Source organism: Labeo rohita, chromosome 5, assembly GCF_022985175.1.
Source record: "Labeo rohita strain BAU-BD-2019 chromosome 5, IGBB_LRoh.1.0, whole genome shotgun sequence".
In the NCBI taxonomy this organism is placed as follows: domain Eukaryota; kingdom Metazoa; phylum Chordata; class Actinopteri; order Cypriniformes; family Cyprinidae; genus Labeo; species Labeo rohita.
The window spans coordinates 39,330,194-39,343,432 of record NC_066873.1 but is presented as its reverse complement, the minus strand read 5'-3'; the positions used below and the strand labels follow the sequence as shown (position 1 = coordinate 39,343,432).

The window sequence follows — 13,239 nt, the reverse complement described above, 5'->3', positions numbered from 1 at the left end:
ACTTTATTTATGCTTTCACCAAATTATGTACATATCGGGTCATATACAGTATGAGGGGGGGAAAACAACTTTTGAGAATTACAGTAACATAGAAAACCTAAACTAACAGATATTTTCCCATGTCAAATTCATAAAGGTTACAGGATATCATGTGTGCAAAAACACAGTTTCATAGTACAATGCCATTTTGTTCCAGCAGTAATCCAATGTTAATATAAATAATGCAAAATACTCAGTTTTGAAGCCCTGGTATATCATGTAATTTTATTCCCTTATGTACAAACACATTCCAATCATAAGAAATCTAGTAAAACAAACCTTTTCTTCTTGTCTGTGATGTTAATTTTGTGTTCCTTTTTTTTTTTTTGCAACACATATGTAAGAGTTTGACCAATAAATGTAAAACCAGAAACTGAAGGTTTAAATATAGAGAGGGTTTCACAGCATGTGTGAGTGGAGTTCTCATTCGCTCGCTACGACAATGTAGCGGCATCATCAGAGCTCATCATGGCGCACTGGATCACTGCTGGGCTGAATAAAAACCCCCTCCATCACCTTCCAGTAGTTATGCTGATTGGGTGAAGGCATTCCGTGGACCTCACGCTGGCCTCTGATTGGCTGGCCGTACTGTTCTCCGGTAACACTGAGGAAAACCTCAGTGGCGACGTGTTTAAATCGTACCGCATCGTCACGTTCCCAGTGTGTGTCGCTGCACTGCACGGTCCAGACGTCTAAATCATCTCCTTCTCCATTTTCACCAAACGCACTCACTTCCTGCAAACGTAAAACAAATCAACATGATGATATGATTCAAATCCAGCCAGTTACAGGCACCGGCACATGTAGGTTGAGACAGGAGCGTGTTGTGTGGGTCTACCTGGTGGTTAGACAGCGGGGAGCTGAAGTGATGTGAGTGAAGGTTGCGTCCGGTCTTCATGTGTGTAATACGGATGGCCTGTCCGCATTGAATGGGCTCACCGCGCTGACAAATTTTGTCTGGTTTCCCACGGATGCGCCAGTAGCTGTTGGCATCGTCGGCCGAATCCACTCCTGTCACTGATTGCTGGCCACTTCCTGCAGGGCATTGTGTAAACAATGTTTAATTTGAGCATAATGTTTAATTGGATATCATATTAAACCTCATATTTTTGAACAATAAGATTTTTAATGTTGTTGTTGTTGTTGTTGTTTTTTAGAGAAGTCTCTTCTGCTCACCAAGCCTGCACTGATCCAAGTACAGCAAAACAGTACAATTCTGAAATATTTTTACTAATTAAAATAACTGTTTTTTTTTTTTATTTGAATATATTTTGCTGTTCAAGTAACACAAATATCAACTGTTTAAAACGGTTGATTAAATTTTTTCATGATTCTTTGATGAACAGAAAGATCCAAAGATCAGCATTTATCTAAAATAAAAAAGCCTTTGTAACATTAAACACTATACCATTCAAAAGTTTTTTTTTTTTGGTTAAAATATTAAAATACTTTTATTTAGCAAGGATGCTTTAAATTGATCAAAAGTGATGATAAAGTCATTTATAATGTTATAGAAGATTTCTATTTCAGATAAATGCTGTTCTTCTAAACTTTCTATTCATTTTTTTCATCAAACTGTTTTCAACATAATTTTTTTTTTTTTTTTTTTTTTTCAGCAGCAAATCAGAATATTATAATGATTTCTGAAGGATCATGTGACTGGAGTAATGATGCTGAAAATTCAGCTTTGAAATCACAGGAATAAATAACAGTTTAAAATATGTTCAGATAGAAAACTGTTATTTTAAATAGTAAAAATATTTCAAAATTGTTCTGTTTTTTCTGTACATTGACAAATGCACGCTTGGTGAAAAGAGAAGTCTAATTTAAAAACACTGAAAAAAATCTTACTGTTCAAAAACTTTTGACAGGTAGTGTACATTCATAAATATTTGGAAATATAATATTATATGATATAATATAAATGTAGTTTATTATTCATGATATTCAGGGTTTTATTTTAGTTATTTAAGTTATTTCGGTCAATTTCTGTGTAGACATACAGACAATTATACAACAATTTTACCTAAACAGCTGCTAAGACATCTGGATCCACTGAGTGAAATATTAAATAATAATAATAATAATAATAGTAATTATTATTATTATGATTATTGTCTGTTAGTCTTGTTTATTATTCAGGCTGGACTTATTTTATATAGTTCTTACATTATTATATAGTGTAAAATTTTTGGAGTTATTTTTGTATAAACACATATAAATAATTGTACAAATAGTTAACCTAAGTAACACTGAAAAAATCTAGATAGACCAAGTTAAATATAACTTATCATTAGTAGTAATAGTAGTAGCAATTTCTATTATTATTGTTGTTATTTAATTCAGATTGAAGATATTTTGGTCAGTTTTTGTATAGACACATATAGAAAAATGTACAAACATTACATTTTTATTATTATTTTTTACTATTATTATTATTATTATTAACAACAACAATTTATTTGTTTTCATTATTCTGGGTTATTTTGGTCAGTTTCTGTATAGACACATAATTTAAGTTTTCGCCATAAAAAAAAGTTCAATTTCCAATGCTAGATACAGTTACAGTTCACTTAACAGATATTTTTGTGTAATAGCGATTTTCTAAAACGTGCAAAAAACGAAAAGCAAACATTTAAAAACTCGTGTTAATAATTCATGCCACTCGAACGAATACTATACGTATTACCATTGTACATGTTAAAAATATATATGTATGGTATTATCATGGTACCCTTTATTGTGGTGCACCTGTCGTCGTGATTACATGGATCTTTCAGGTCAATATAATACATCCGAACCAACAAAAATAAAACCACTGGGGGATGAATGAGAGTCTATAACAGGCTAACGGAAAGACAAAATGAAGTTTTTTACTGTTTACTAATTAGAAATTTTACCAGTCATTAGCTTCTTGGCTAATGCATACATGCGCCAGCTGCTACTACACTAAGAATTATAATCAATATAAGTGCATGAAAAGGCTAAAAGCGAAGATTAGACTAGAACATAAGCATTCTCTGAGGGCTTCGTTGGCCCAATTGATAAAGTTTCTGATTATATTGATGATCCACTAAACCTGATCCGTATTTGACATCATGCGAGTGAAGTCTGACGTTGTGCCGGGTGTTCATCAGTTTGACCAGAGATCCGCACGTCACATAGCTGGAGTCCAAATCACGAGCGCCGCACTGGGCAAACATAAAACATACTAAAATTAAATCCAGAAAGACAGATATAACTCTAAATGGCCCCATTGTAACAACTCGTGTCTATGTACATCACAGAAAAATGGAAACGGAGAGTCCCATTCAAACACTGACACGCTTTCTAACCAATCGCATCATGACAAGTCCGAAAACAAGGAAGTGATCCACGAGCACACACGGAAACCAGTGATTGGGCGAGAATGAGGTGACGTCACAGCATATTAATGAACGTTACATTACACAATCCTTAACAGATCACTAATGTACAATCAAATAGTTAGAAATATTAGGAATTTTTTTTCATGCATTTAAAATGTATTAATAGATATTAAAAAAACTTGTATGAATTATTTGTGAAAGTTATGTTAAAAGTACTATATCAAGAATCAGTTATACAAACTTTATGTATTTATTTATTAATTTTAGGACCGTCAAAAGATTAATCGCGATTAATCGCACTCAGGATTAAAGTTTGTGTTTACAGAAAATATATGTGTTCTCTGTATATTTATTATGTATATACAAATACATAGATTTACACACATTTACGTTTAAAATATTTATATGTATATATTAGTGCTGTCAAACGATTAATCAAAAATTTTTTTACATAATATATGTGTATACTGTGTATGCTAATCATGTATATATAAATACACACACATACAGGATGTATTTGGATATATTTATTTATATATTTATTTATATATATATATATATATATATATATATATATAATTTATAAACATAACATATTTTACATGCATGTATGTGTATATATATATATATATATATATATATATATACATAATAAATATGCACAATATACGCACATATTATGCTAACAAAAACTTTTATTTTGGATACAATTAATTGCAAATAATCGTTTGACAGCACTATAAAATATAACTTTTTAAAATATATACATGCATGTGTGTGTATTTATATATACATAATAAATATACACAGTACACACATATTTCTGTAAACATAAACTTTTATTTTGGATGCAATTAATCGCGATAAATCGTTTGACAACCCTAATTAATTAATTAATTTGTTCATTAGTCCATTTATTTATTTATTTATTTATTATTAGGGCATGTATTCACACTATAAGTTAATAGCAAAATAATTCTAAAACATACAAAAAAAGAAAGAAAAAGAAAAATCAAACCTTTTTTTGTAACTGATAAATTGTATAACATTTCTGCATACACATGACAACCTTTGGTTAAAATCTACCTCATAATTACTTTATTTATTCACCTTATTTTAATTATATTTACTTTGTTATTTATTATTATATATTTTTTTTATTGTATTTAATATTTTATTATTTTATTATTTCTTTTTGATTAGCCAAGAATGAGGTGTAGTCCTAAACTACTTTTAAACCAGGTGTTTGAAACTAACATAGATAAGCACTAGTAGTCAAAATAGTGGCAATTGGACTTTAGCCTCAAAATGCCACAGATACTGAGAAATAGCACTCGTAACAACATTACATGGGACAACTTGCCCCAGTCTCCTTATTAAAGAATCAATTAAAGAATTCCGCAAAGTGTCTCACTACTATTTGTACCATTCTTTCATTAGGAGTCACTTACACAGGATGCAATCTTGTGTTTAACAAGAGTTTCACTGTAATTTTTTTAATGTAACAGTGTTATTTTAACATAATGCAAGTGATGCCATGCATATCATTGCTTTGTCAGGTGGCGGCAGTCGAAAGCACTTAATGAATGTGCGCAAACACAGATCATAAACATGATACCCTCCTTCTCTTTATGATGTTTTCCTGATTTCTAAATGAGGTTACGTGTCTTGGGAAAACATTCAGAAGCCTCCACAGACACGTAAGCAAAGTCACACCTGCTGCCTAAAGTCGGTATACAAGGATCACAGCTTACATTCATAACATTGAGAACAGCAAAAACCTGGCTCTGGTGAGTGTAGCCTAGTTTGTTATTGTTTATTAATGTTTAAATGAAATTAAATAACTGTTTAGCAATTAATCTTATTAAAAACAAAATAGCTTTATCTCTTAAAACACCACATTGTCATGTTTTTAATCAGTCTCTATTACTTCTAAAGTAACTTTTGGTTGCCAACATCTTGAACTAAATCAAACTAATCATTTTAAGAACAAACGAAAACAGTATGGTATTGTGCACTAATCACATGGTGTAAATGTCTATATTTCTAAATTAAAAAACATTCAAAAAAAAAAAAAAATATATATATATATATATATATACTTTAAAAATAAACTTAATAAGGAACAGAAACCTTGAAATGTAAATGTCTATATTTTTAAATTAAAAAACGTTAAAAAAAAAAAATATATATATATATATATATATATATTTATTTTTTGTATTTAAAAATAAACTTCGATATAAATAAGGAACAGAAACCTTGAAATGTAAATGTCTATATTTTTAAATTAAAAAACGTTCAAAAAAAAGTATATATATATATATATATATATATATATATATATATATATATATACTTTAAAAATAAACTTTGATATAAATAAGGAACAGAAACCTTGAAATGTAAATGTCTATATTTTTAAATTAAAAAACGTTAAAAAAAAAAACAAAACAAAAAAAAAAAAAAAAATATATATATATATATATATATACTTTAAAAATAAACTTTGATATAAATAAGGAACAGAAACCTTGAAATGGCAAAGGCCTTTTTGTACATGTGGCGTTGTCTTATTCACATCCGGTAGAGGGCGCAGCAACTCCGGAAAAGGAAATTGCCGTTCTATATCTCGAGACGGTCCTTCTCTCCGTACAGTGCTGGATACACTGTAAAAAGGACTAATGGCAAAAACCTCGCAATAAAATGGGTAAGCGATCACTACAGTATTACTGCTAGCTAGCAGTATATCACAAAACAGGATTAGTCCATTTGAAATGATAAGACATTTGTTCGTTTCTTAGCTATTAATAGATCAAGCGGAGTAAATGTATAACCAGTATGTTATTAGGCTGAGTAGATGCGATTGTACCGTATGTGATTGATAGGCAGTGGCAGCCGCTCGTGTTAACGTCGATGTGTTGAATAAGGCGGCAGACAGACTTTTAGATGTGTCTTAGTAACGAGCCGGTGATTTCCCGGTAAGCAGCTTTCCCGCAGCTGAGTCTCGTGTTTCATACAAACCGTTTCGTTTTGTCTTCAAACAGATGATGTTGGAATGACGTGGTTTGACGCGTTGACTTAAGGAACCTTTCCTGTTGTGTAAATGACCGGGTTTCAGTATATTTGATGACTCACATGACTAACATTTCTTTGTCTGTTTTCAAACTGACAAGTTCTGTCTGTTTTAGAGGGCAATAAATTGGTTAATCGGTTTTTAGTGGATATTTTAAAGGATATTTACGTTCCATCTGCTATTAGTATTACTGGATCTATCCCAGATGGCACCGCTTGTTGAAAATAAGACAAAACAACAGGTAAAGTAAACTTCTTTAATACGTTGTTTGAGTAATCACTTAACATTTTAATGATATAAAATAATTACAGCAATTAATTTTCAAGTTAGAAACGTATAGCTTAACAATTAGACTCAGCCTAAAAATAAAAAAATTAAAAAATGTGACCTTAAAGCAGACAAACAAGTTTTATAAACAGCAACTATTTTTAGTATTATTACTTCTATTTAGTAAGAACGCTTTAAACTGATCAAAAGTGATGATAAAGACATTTATAATGTTACGAAAGATTTATATTTCAGATAAATGCTGTACTTTATTCATCAAAGAAACCTGAAAAACTCTACTCTACTGTTTTCAACATAATCATGTTTAATAATAAATTTTTTTTAAGCAGCAAATCAGAATATTAGAATGATTTCTGAAGGATCATGTGAGTAATGATGGAGTAATGATGCTAAAAATTCAGCTTTGAAATCACTGGAATAAATTACATTTTAAAATATATTCAAATAAAAAATAGTTATTTTAAATACTTAAAATATTTAAAAATTTTACTGTTTTTGCTGTACTTTGGATCAAATAAATGCAGGCTTGGTGAGCAGAAGAGACTTCTTTAAAAAACATTAAAAATCTTACTGTTCAAAAACTTTTGACTGGTAGTGTATGTTAATAAAATAATATTTTAGTAATATTTTCACATTTCTAACTACCAGAGTTTTATTAATATTACGTTAATACAATCTAATAATGTTTATAAAATTTAGTCTGATGATTTTTTAGTTATAAGTCAAAATATAATTATTAAAAATTCTGGTTAGCAAAATAAACAGTATTAATAAATCATTTCATTTTCAGCATTTCATTTTCAAGTAGGAAATTAATAGCTTTAAAATTAGACAGCCTAAAGCAAAGATGAAAATAAATTTGTTGCTTTTTAGATCAGGCAAATCATATAATGGCAAAAATATTTCTTTATAAAATATCTTGATTCATATTCTGTAGTGCAGTGAAAAGATCCTTTGTTCATTATTGTTGTCAAAAAACTGAAATAAAAATGAATTAAGTTCTGCTTAATCAGTATTAATCCTAAAAAAAGAAAAAAAAACAGATAAGGGTCAATTACTAGTCCAGTGCTTTTGTCTTTCGACAGCAAGGCGAGGAGAAGATGCCTCAACCCAAGGTGAAGCTGGTGGTGACAGGAGATGATTTTGGATACTGCGAGAGAAGAAATCAAGGGATTGTGGATTTGTTCAAAGCTGGTGGGATCTCCAACGTCTCTCTTCTGGTGAATGCAGTCTCAGCGGAGCACGCGGCAGAGCTGGCCAAAAGGTACTGCGGCTAATTTCAAAATGTTAATTTTTAATTTCAAGCAGATAGATATACATTTAAACAAAATGTTACAACACTCTGCTGTACCACATGCAAGCTGGAAAAGCTGATTCAAAGTAGTAATGAAATCTATAATATAATACTATAATAGTATTATATTATATATTATATATTATAATAGTATTATTCTATAATATAATCAGTGATACTAAAATGACTCTGCTGTTCTCACACACAGGAATCACATCCCCATTGGACTCCATGCGAATCTCTCAGAGGGTCTTCCAGTCTCTCAGGATCTAACGGGCTCAACGCTCCTCAACAAGGATGGATTCTTCCATGGCAAGATGGGCTTTCGGGAAGTTTTACAGAGTGGTCAGCTCAAGATGTCAGAGGTATGCAGGAACACACATTCCTTAAAGGAGAACTCCAGTTCCAGAACAACAATTTACAAATAATGTACTCACCCCCTTGTCATCCAAGATGTTCATGTCTTTCTGTCTTCGGTCGTAAAGAAATTATGGTTTTTGAGGAAAGCATTTCAGGATTTTTTTTGCATATAATGGACTTCACTGGTTCCAAAATGCAGTTTCATATGGCTCTAAACGATCCTGAGGAGGAAGGGTCTTATCTAGCGAAACGATCGGTCATTGTTTTCGAAAAATAAAAATTTGTATACTTTTTAAGCACAAAAGCTCATGTAGCGCAGGCTCTGGGATGCACGTCCACGAGTCGTTCTTGAATGATTCGTTCATTTTGAATTAATCTTTAATGTGACTCAGGAAGAACGAGTCGTCTCGGGTGTGATTCGTTCAGTCGCGTATGCGCAACATCCTATTAGGTTCTGTACTGGAATTAGTTCACCTGTTTTGAGTCTTCAGGTTTTTCAAGTTGTTCGTTCATCTTATGGGGCTGTCACGTGATGTTGATTTTGCTAAAATGAACAAAATGACTTGAAAAAAGATTTGTTCATTTTGCTGAACGAGACTCAAAGGTCTGAGTCGGTAAAATGATCCGAACTTCCCATCACTACTACGAATCATGTGTAAGTTCATCGTCTGTGTACTCTGGTTCAAAAAGGTAGAGTATGGTGAAAAACTCCATGTTATTTTCTCAACTTCAGAATCGTCTGACATCGTTGTACCTTTTGTTTGTAAACAGCGGTTGACTTGCACTTTCCTTAGCCTTTGCACGTTTGCTTTGTAAACACTGGGTCTGTGGTTCTGCCTACGTTCGGCGTGACCTTTCAACATGATTCAATAGTATGTGAACGTGCATCCCAGAGCCTGTGCTATACCAGCTTTTGTGTATAAAAAGTATACAAATTTTTGTTTTCCGAAAAAAATGACCGATCGTTTCGCTAGATAAGACCCTTCTTCCTCGGCTGGGATCGTTTAGAGCCCTTTGAAGCTGCATTTAAACTACATTTTGTTCAAAATCGGGGCACCAATGAAGTCCATTATATGGAGAAAAATCCTGAAATGCTTTCCTCAAAAACCATAATTTCTTCACGACTGAAGACAGAAAGACATAAATTCCAAATGGAAGTGATCATCCTTATGCCCTGTTTTTAACAAGGTAACAAGGGTGTTGTTTTAGATGACCATTGAGGAATTTAAACCAAAGTATGTTGCGGACATTTCATGAAGACCCTAAAGAATCATACCAACTTGTGGAAAATGGGCATTTGATTTCCCTTTTAGGTATAGTCAACTTGATTGTTCAAGTAATTTCAGCTTGTTTTAAGTACATTAAATCAACTTCAAAAAAATCAAATCAAATTTCACTTAACTTACAACAAAAATTGAAGTTGCTATAACTTACTGATTGTATATATTTTTTCAGTGTAGTTTGAATATTCATATTTTTTGGACTGTGGAGGAAACTTTTCACTGTTTTTGTTAAAATGTAATCTTGTTTATTTCCAAAGACAAAGGACAGTACTTTTCCTGATATAACCTTTTTAAATATATGGAACTTTTTTTGACTGAATATTTTGACCTTAGAATTAAACGCAAAAATCATGTTTGTCCGATTTTGTTGTGCTGTTTGCTTAAGCTGTGTTGTGTTTTCTGTTTTAAAAGGTGGAGGCGGAGCTCAGAGCCCAGGTAAATCGATTTTGTGAACTGGTTGGCCACATGCCCTACCATATGGACGGCCACCAGCATGTGCACGTACTCCCAGGTAACAGTGGGTTCACTTTAACCATCCTTTTCACCAAGTATCCAACAACTCATGTACACTACTGTTCAAAGAGTTTTGGGTTGATAAGAATTTTTAAAAATGTTTTGTGAAATCAGTCACCAAAACTGCCTTTATTTAAGCAAAATGCTTAAAATATTATGAAATATTATTAAAATTTAAAATAACTGTTTTCAATTGAAATATATTTTTAAATGTGATTTACTCGTGTCATGCAAAGCAAAATTTTCAGCATCATTAATCCAGTCTTCAGTGTCACATGATCCTTCAGAAATCATTCTAATATGCTGATTTGTAGTTCAAGATACATTTATTATTAATATCAATGTTGTAAATAGCTGCTTTAAGGAGAAGTCCACTTCCAGAACAAAAATTTACAGATAATCTACTCATGCATTCATGTCTTTCCTTCTTCAGTCGTAAAGAAATTATGTTTCTTGATGAAAACATTTCGGGATTTTTCTCCATATAATGGACTGATATGGTGCCCCGAGTTTGAACTTCCAAAATGCAGTTTAAATGCAGCTTCAAATGATCCCAAACGCGGTTGTAAACGATCCCAGCCGAGGAAGAAGGGTCTTATCTGGCGAAATGATCTGTTATTTTTAGAAAAATAGTACAATTTATATACTTTTTAATCTCAAACGCTTGTCTTACTCTCCCTTTTTTTTTCCGGTTCATGACAGTTAGGGTATGTCGAAAAACTCCCATCTCATGTTCTCCCTCAACTTTAAAATTGTCCTGTATCGCTGTTTTACCTTTTTTGTTGATCTTCTTTGCATGTTCACTTTGCAAAGACTGTGTCCGTACTTCTGCAGCGATGTAGGATGATTTTGAAATGATTTTTGAAGTTGAGGAAGAAAATACGATCAGAGTTTTTCGACATACCCTAACTGTCTTGAGTCAGAATAGCTGGCATCATTTACAACCGCATTTGGGATCGTTTGAAGCTGCATTTAAACTGCATTTTGGAAGTTTTTCTCAAAAAAACATAATTTCTTTACGACTGAAGAAAGAAAGACATGAACATCTTGCATGACAATGGGGTGAGTACATTATCTGTAAATTGTTGTCCTGGAAGTGGACTTCTCCTTTAATATTGTTACTAATAGAAAGTTCAAAAGAACTGCATTTATTTGAAATGTTTTTTTCTGTAAAATTATAAATGACTTCACTGTCACTCGATGCAAAAAGGCATCTTGTTGAATAAAAACATTAATTTCTTTCAAAAAAACATTTTTACCATGTTTTCCAGAGGTACGAGAGGTGTTCGCCCAAGTTCTCTCCGATTTTGGGATCACCTACACACGGGTCCCAATAGAACCTGGTCTTAAATTTTGCACCTTCCTCCCATCCCATCTGCGAGACTTCAACGCACAGGTTGAAAAAGATGCCCTTGAATCTATTGAGGTCTTTCACCGCCATGGAATAAGGTTTGTTACGCAGCATTTTAAATGATTAGCAAGTAGGTTTTCAAGTAGAAAGGTTTACAAATATTTTAGTAAATATATACCTCATTTACAACATCTTGTGTAGTCATTAGAACAGGTTTGGTTACATTTTAATAGTCTATAAACATAATATGAATATAAATATGAATTTTGTCCTTCAAATGTGTGACCCAGTATTTATACCAGTAGCCAACAATACATTGTATGGGTAAAATGTATCCCAAAATTCATTAGGATATTAAGTAAAGATCATGCTCCATAAAGACATTTTGTAAATTTCCTACCAGAAATATATGAAAACGTAATTTTTGCATTGCTAAGAACTTCATTTGGACAACTTTAAAGGCGATTTTCTTAATGTTTTCATTTTTTTACACGCTAAGATTCCAGATTTTCAAATAGTTGTATCTCGATCCTAACAAACCACACATCAGGGGATCAGCTTTCGGTTGATGTATAAATCAAAATTTCAGAAAACTGGCCCTTATGACTGGTTTTATGGTCCATGTTCACATATAGTAGGCACAGTATATACAAAATATCAATAAAATGTAAAAAAAAAAAATTTCCACTTCCTGATGAAATTGAATCCGCTATATACTATTTTTGTATGTCTTCTCAGATGGCCTGACGTATACCTGGGCCTGAGCACCATGGGTAAGAACATGTCTGTATCCAACCTGAAGCGTGCTTTGGGCTTCACTCTAGAAGCTTCACTAGATGACGGTGTGACATCTCAGTTGATACAATCCAATGACGCCGCAACAGACTCTTATCGTCTGGTTACAGCAGAGCTCATGGTGCACCCAGGATATCCAAGTCAACCTCACCAGGGCGGATGTGGAGAAGGACCGGATGACTTCTCCCAGTCCGCAGACCGGCTACACGAGCTGAACACTTTAAGGGACCCTTTGGTGCTTAACTACTACAGGCAACAGGGGATCCTCCTCTGTGCCTTCAAAGACTTTTAAACACTTAGAGCAGAGTATTTGGCGTATTGCATACCTTGAGCCATACCTCAATTAGATATATTAGAGTATGAGTGCTTGGTTTGAGAAGGCATTCAGTTTCATTGTGCTGCTTCCAAAAGCCCATACTAAACAATCTGAAGCTGCTACTTGAAGTACAGCCAAAACAAATATATTATAGTAATTACTCAACACAAACACACTTATTCAGTTGACCCGTTTTTAAAATTTCAGCTATTAGATTGACCTCTTTTTAAATTGTTCAACATGACTTTTTTAAGCAGCCAGCTATTTCAATAGAGGAAGGTGCAATTTTATATGGATTTGTTTCTAAAAATGTTGCTCATTTGAGCAAGTTTCTCTCAAATCCACATATTAATATTGCAGAGAACCGTCAAACCCAATAGCAATGCTGTATTTATGATTGTAACGTACTATATGAAGATTTTAACTTAACTGAACATGTAGCAATTACTTTATATATTTAAAAAAATCAAAGGTATTTTTGGGTACGATGTTTTTAAAGAATGTATTTATGATATTTTTATGAACCTGAAATAAAGTGCTCATTTGGACTTTGGAT

At 32.4% G+C, this 13,239-nt stretch overlaps 2 protein-coding genes across 7 annotated transcripts; one reads left to right on the top strand and one right to left on the bottom strand.

Annotated features, from left to right (window-relative positions):
• Nucleotides 1-343: 343 nt before the first annotated feature.
• On the bottom strand, nucleotides 344-3,395 carry sdf2l1 (stromal cell-derived factor 2-like 1). The gene is made up of 3 exons (XM_051111250.1): nucleotides 3,119-3,395; nucleotides 878-1,074; nucleotides 344-774 (listed from the first exon to the last, which is right to left on the bottom strand). The coding sequence occupies exons 1-3, from the start codon at nucleotides 3,294-3,296 to the stop codon at nucleotides 496-498; spliced, it is 654 nt and encodes a 217-aa protein (XP_050967207.1). The 5' UTR covers nucleotides 3,297-3,395; the 3' UTR covers nucleotides 344-495.
• A 1,556-nt stretch (nucleotides 3,396-4,951) lies between these two features.
• ydjc (YdjC chitooligosaccharide deacetylase homolog) lies at nucleotides 4,952-13,231 on the top strand. 6 transcript variants are annotated; one of them, XM_051110278.1, is made up of 8 exons: nucleotides 6,021-6,117; nucleotides 6,669-6,724; nucleotides 7,857-8,035; nucleotides 8,274-8,430; nucleotides 10,120-10,219; nucleotides 11,493-11,670; nucleotides 12,311-12,345; nucleotides 12,478-13,231. In XM_051110278.1, the coding sequence occupies exons 1-8, from the start codon at nucleotides 6,114-6,116 to the stop codon at nucleotides 12,657-12,659; spliced, it is 891 nt and encodes a 296-aa protein (XP_050966235.1). In that variant the 5' UTR covers nucleotides 6,021-6,113; the 3' UTR covers nucleotides 12,660-13,231. The 6 variants fall into 6 exon arrangements, with proteins under 6 accessions (XP_050966234.1, XP_050966233.1, XP_050966235.1 ...); XM_051110273.1 differs by having other exon boundaries at nucleotides 6,455-6,724; nucleotides 12,311-13,231; XM_051110272.1 differs by having other exon boundaries at nucleotides 6,023-6,117; nucleotides 12,311-13,231.
• Nucleotides 13,232-13,239: the final 8 nt, after the last annotated feature.

Excerpts from the sequence above, each read along its gene's own strand:
- sdf2l1 (XM_051111250.1), bottom strand. The coding sequence starts at position 3,296 with ATGGGGCCATTTAGAGTTATATCTGTCTTTCTGGATTTAATTTTAGTA. Across the intron at positions 1,075-3,118 it reads TGATGTCAAATACGGATCAG|GAAGTGGCCAGCAATCAGTG; the intron begins GTTTAGTGGATC and ends AATGCCCTGCAG. Across the intron at positions 775-877 it reads CCCCGCTGTCTAACCACCAG|GAAGTGAGTGCGTTTGGTGA; the intron begins GTAGACCCACAC and ends TTACGTTTGCAG.
- ydjc (XM_051110272.1), top strand. Across the intron at positions 6,725-7,856 it reads AAAATAAGACAAAACAACAG|CAAGGCGAGGAGAAGATGCC; the intron begins GTAAAGTAAACT and ends GTCTTTCGACAG. Across the intron at positions 8,431-10,119 it reads GTCAGCTCAAGATGTCAGAG|GTGGAGGCGGAGCTCAGAGC; the intron begins GTATGCAGGAAC and ends CTGTTTTAAAAG.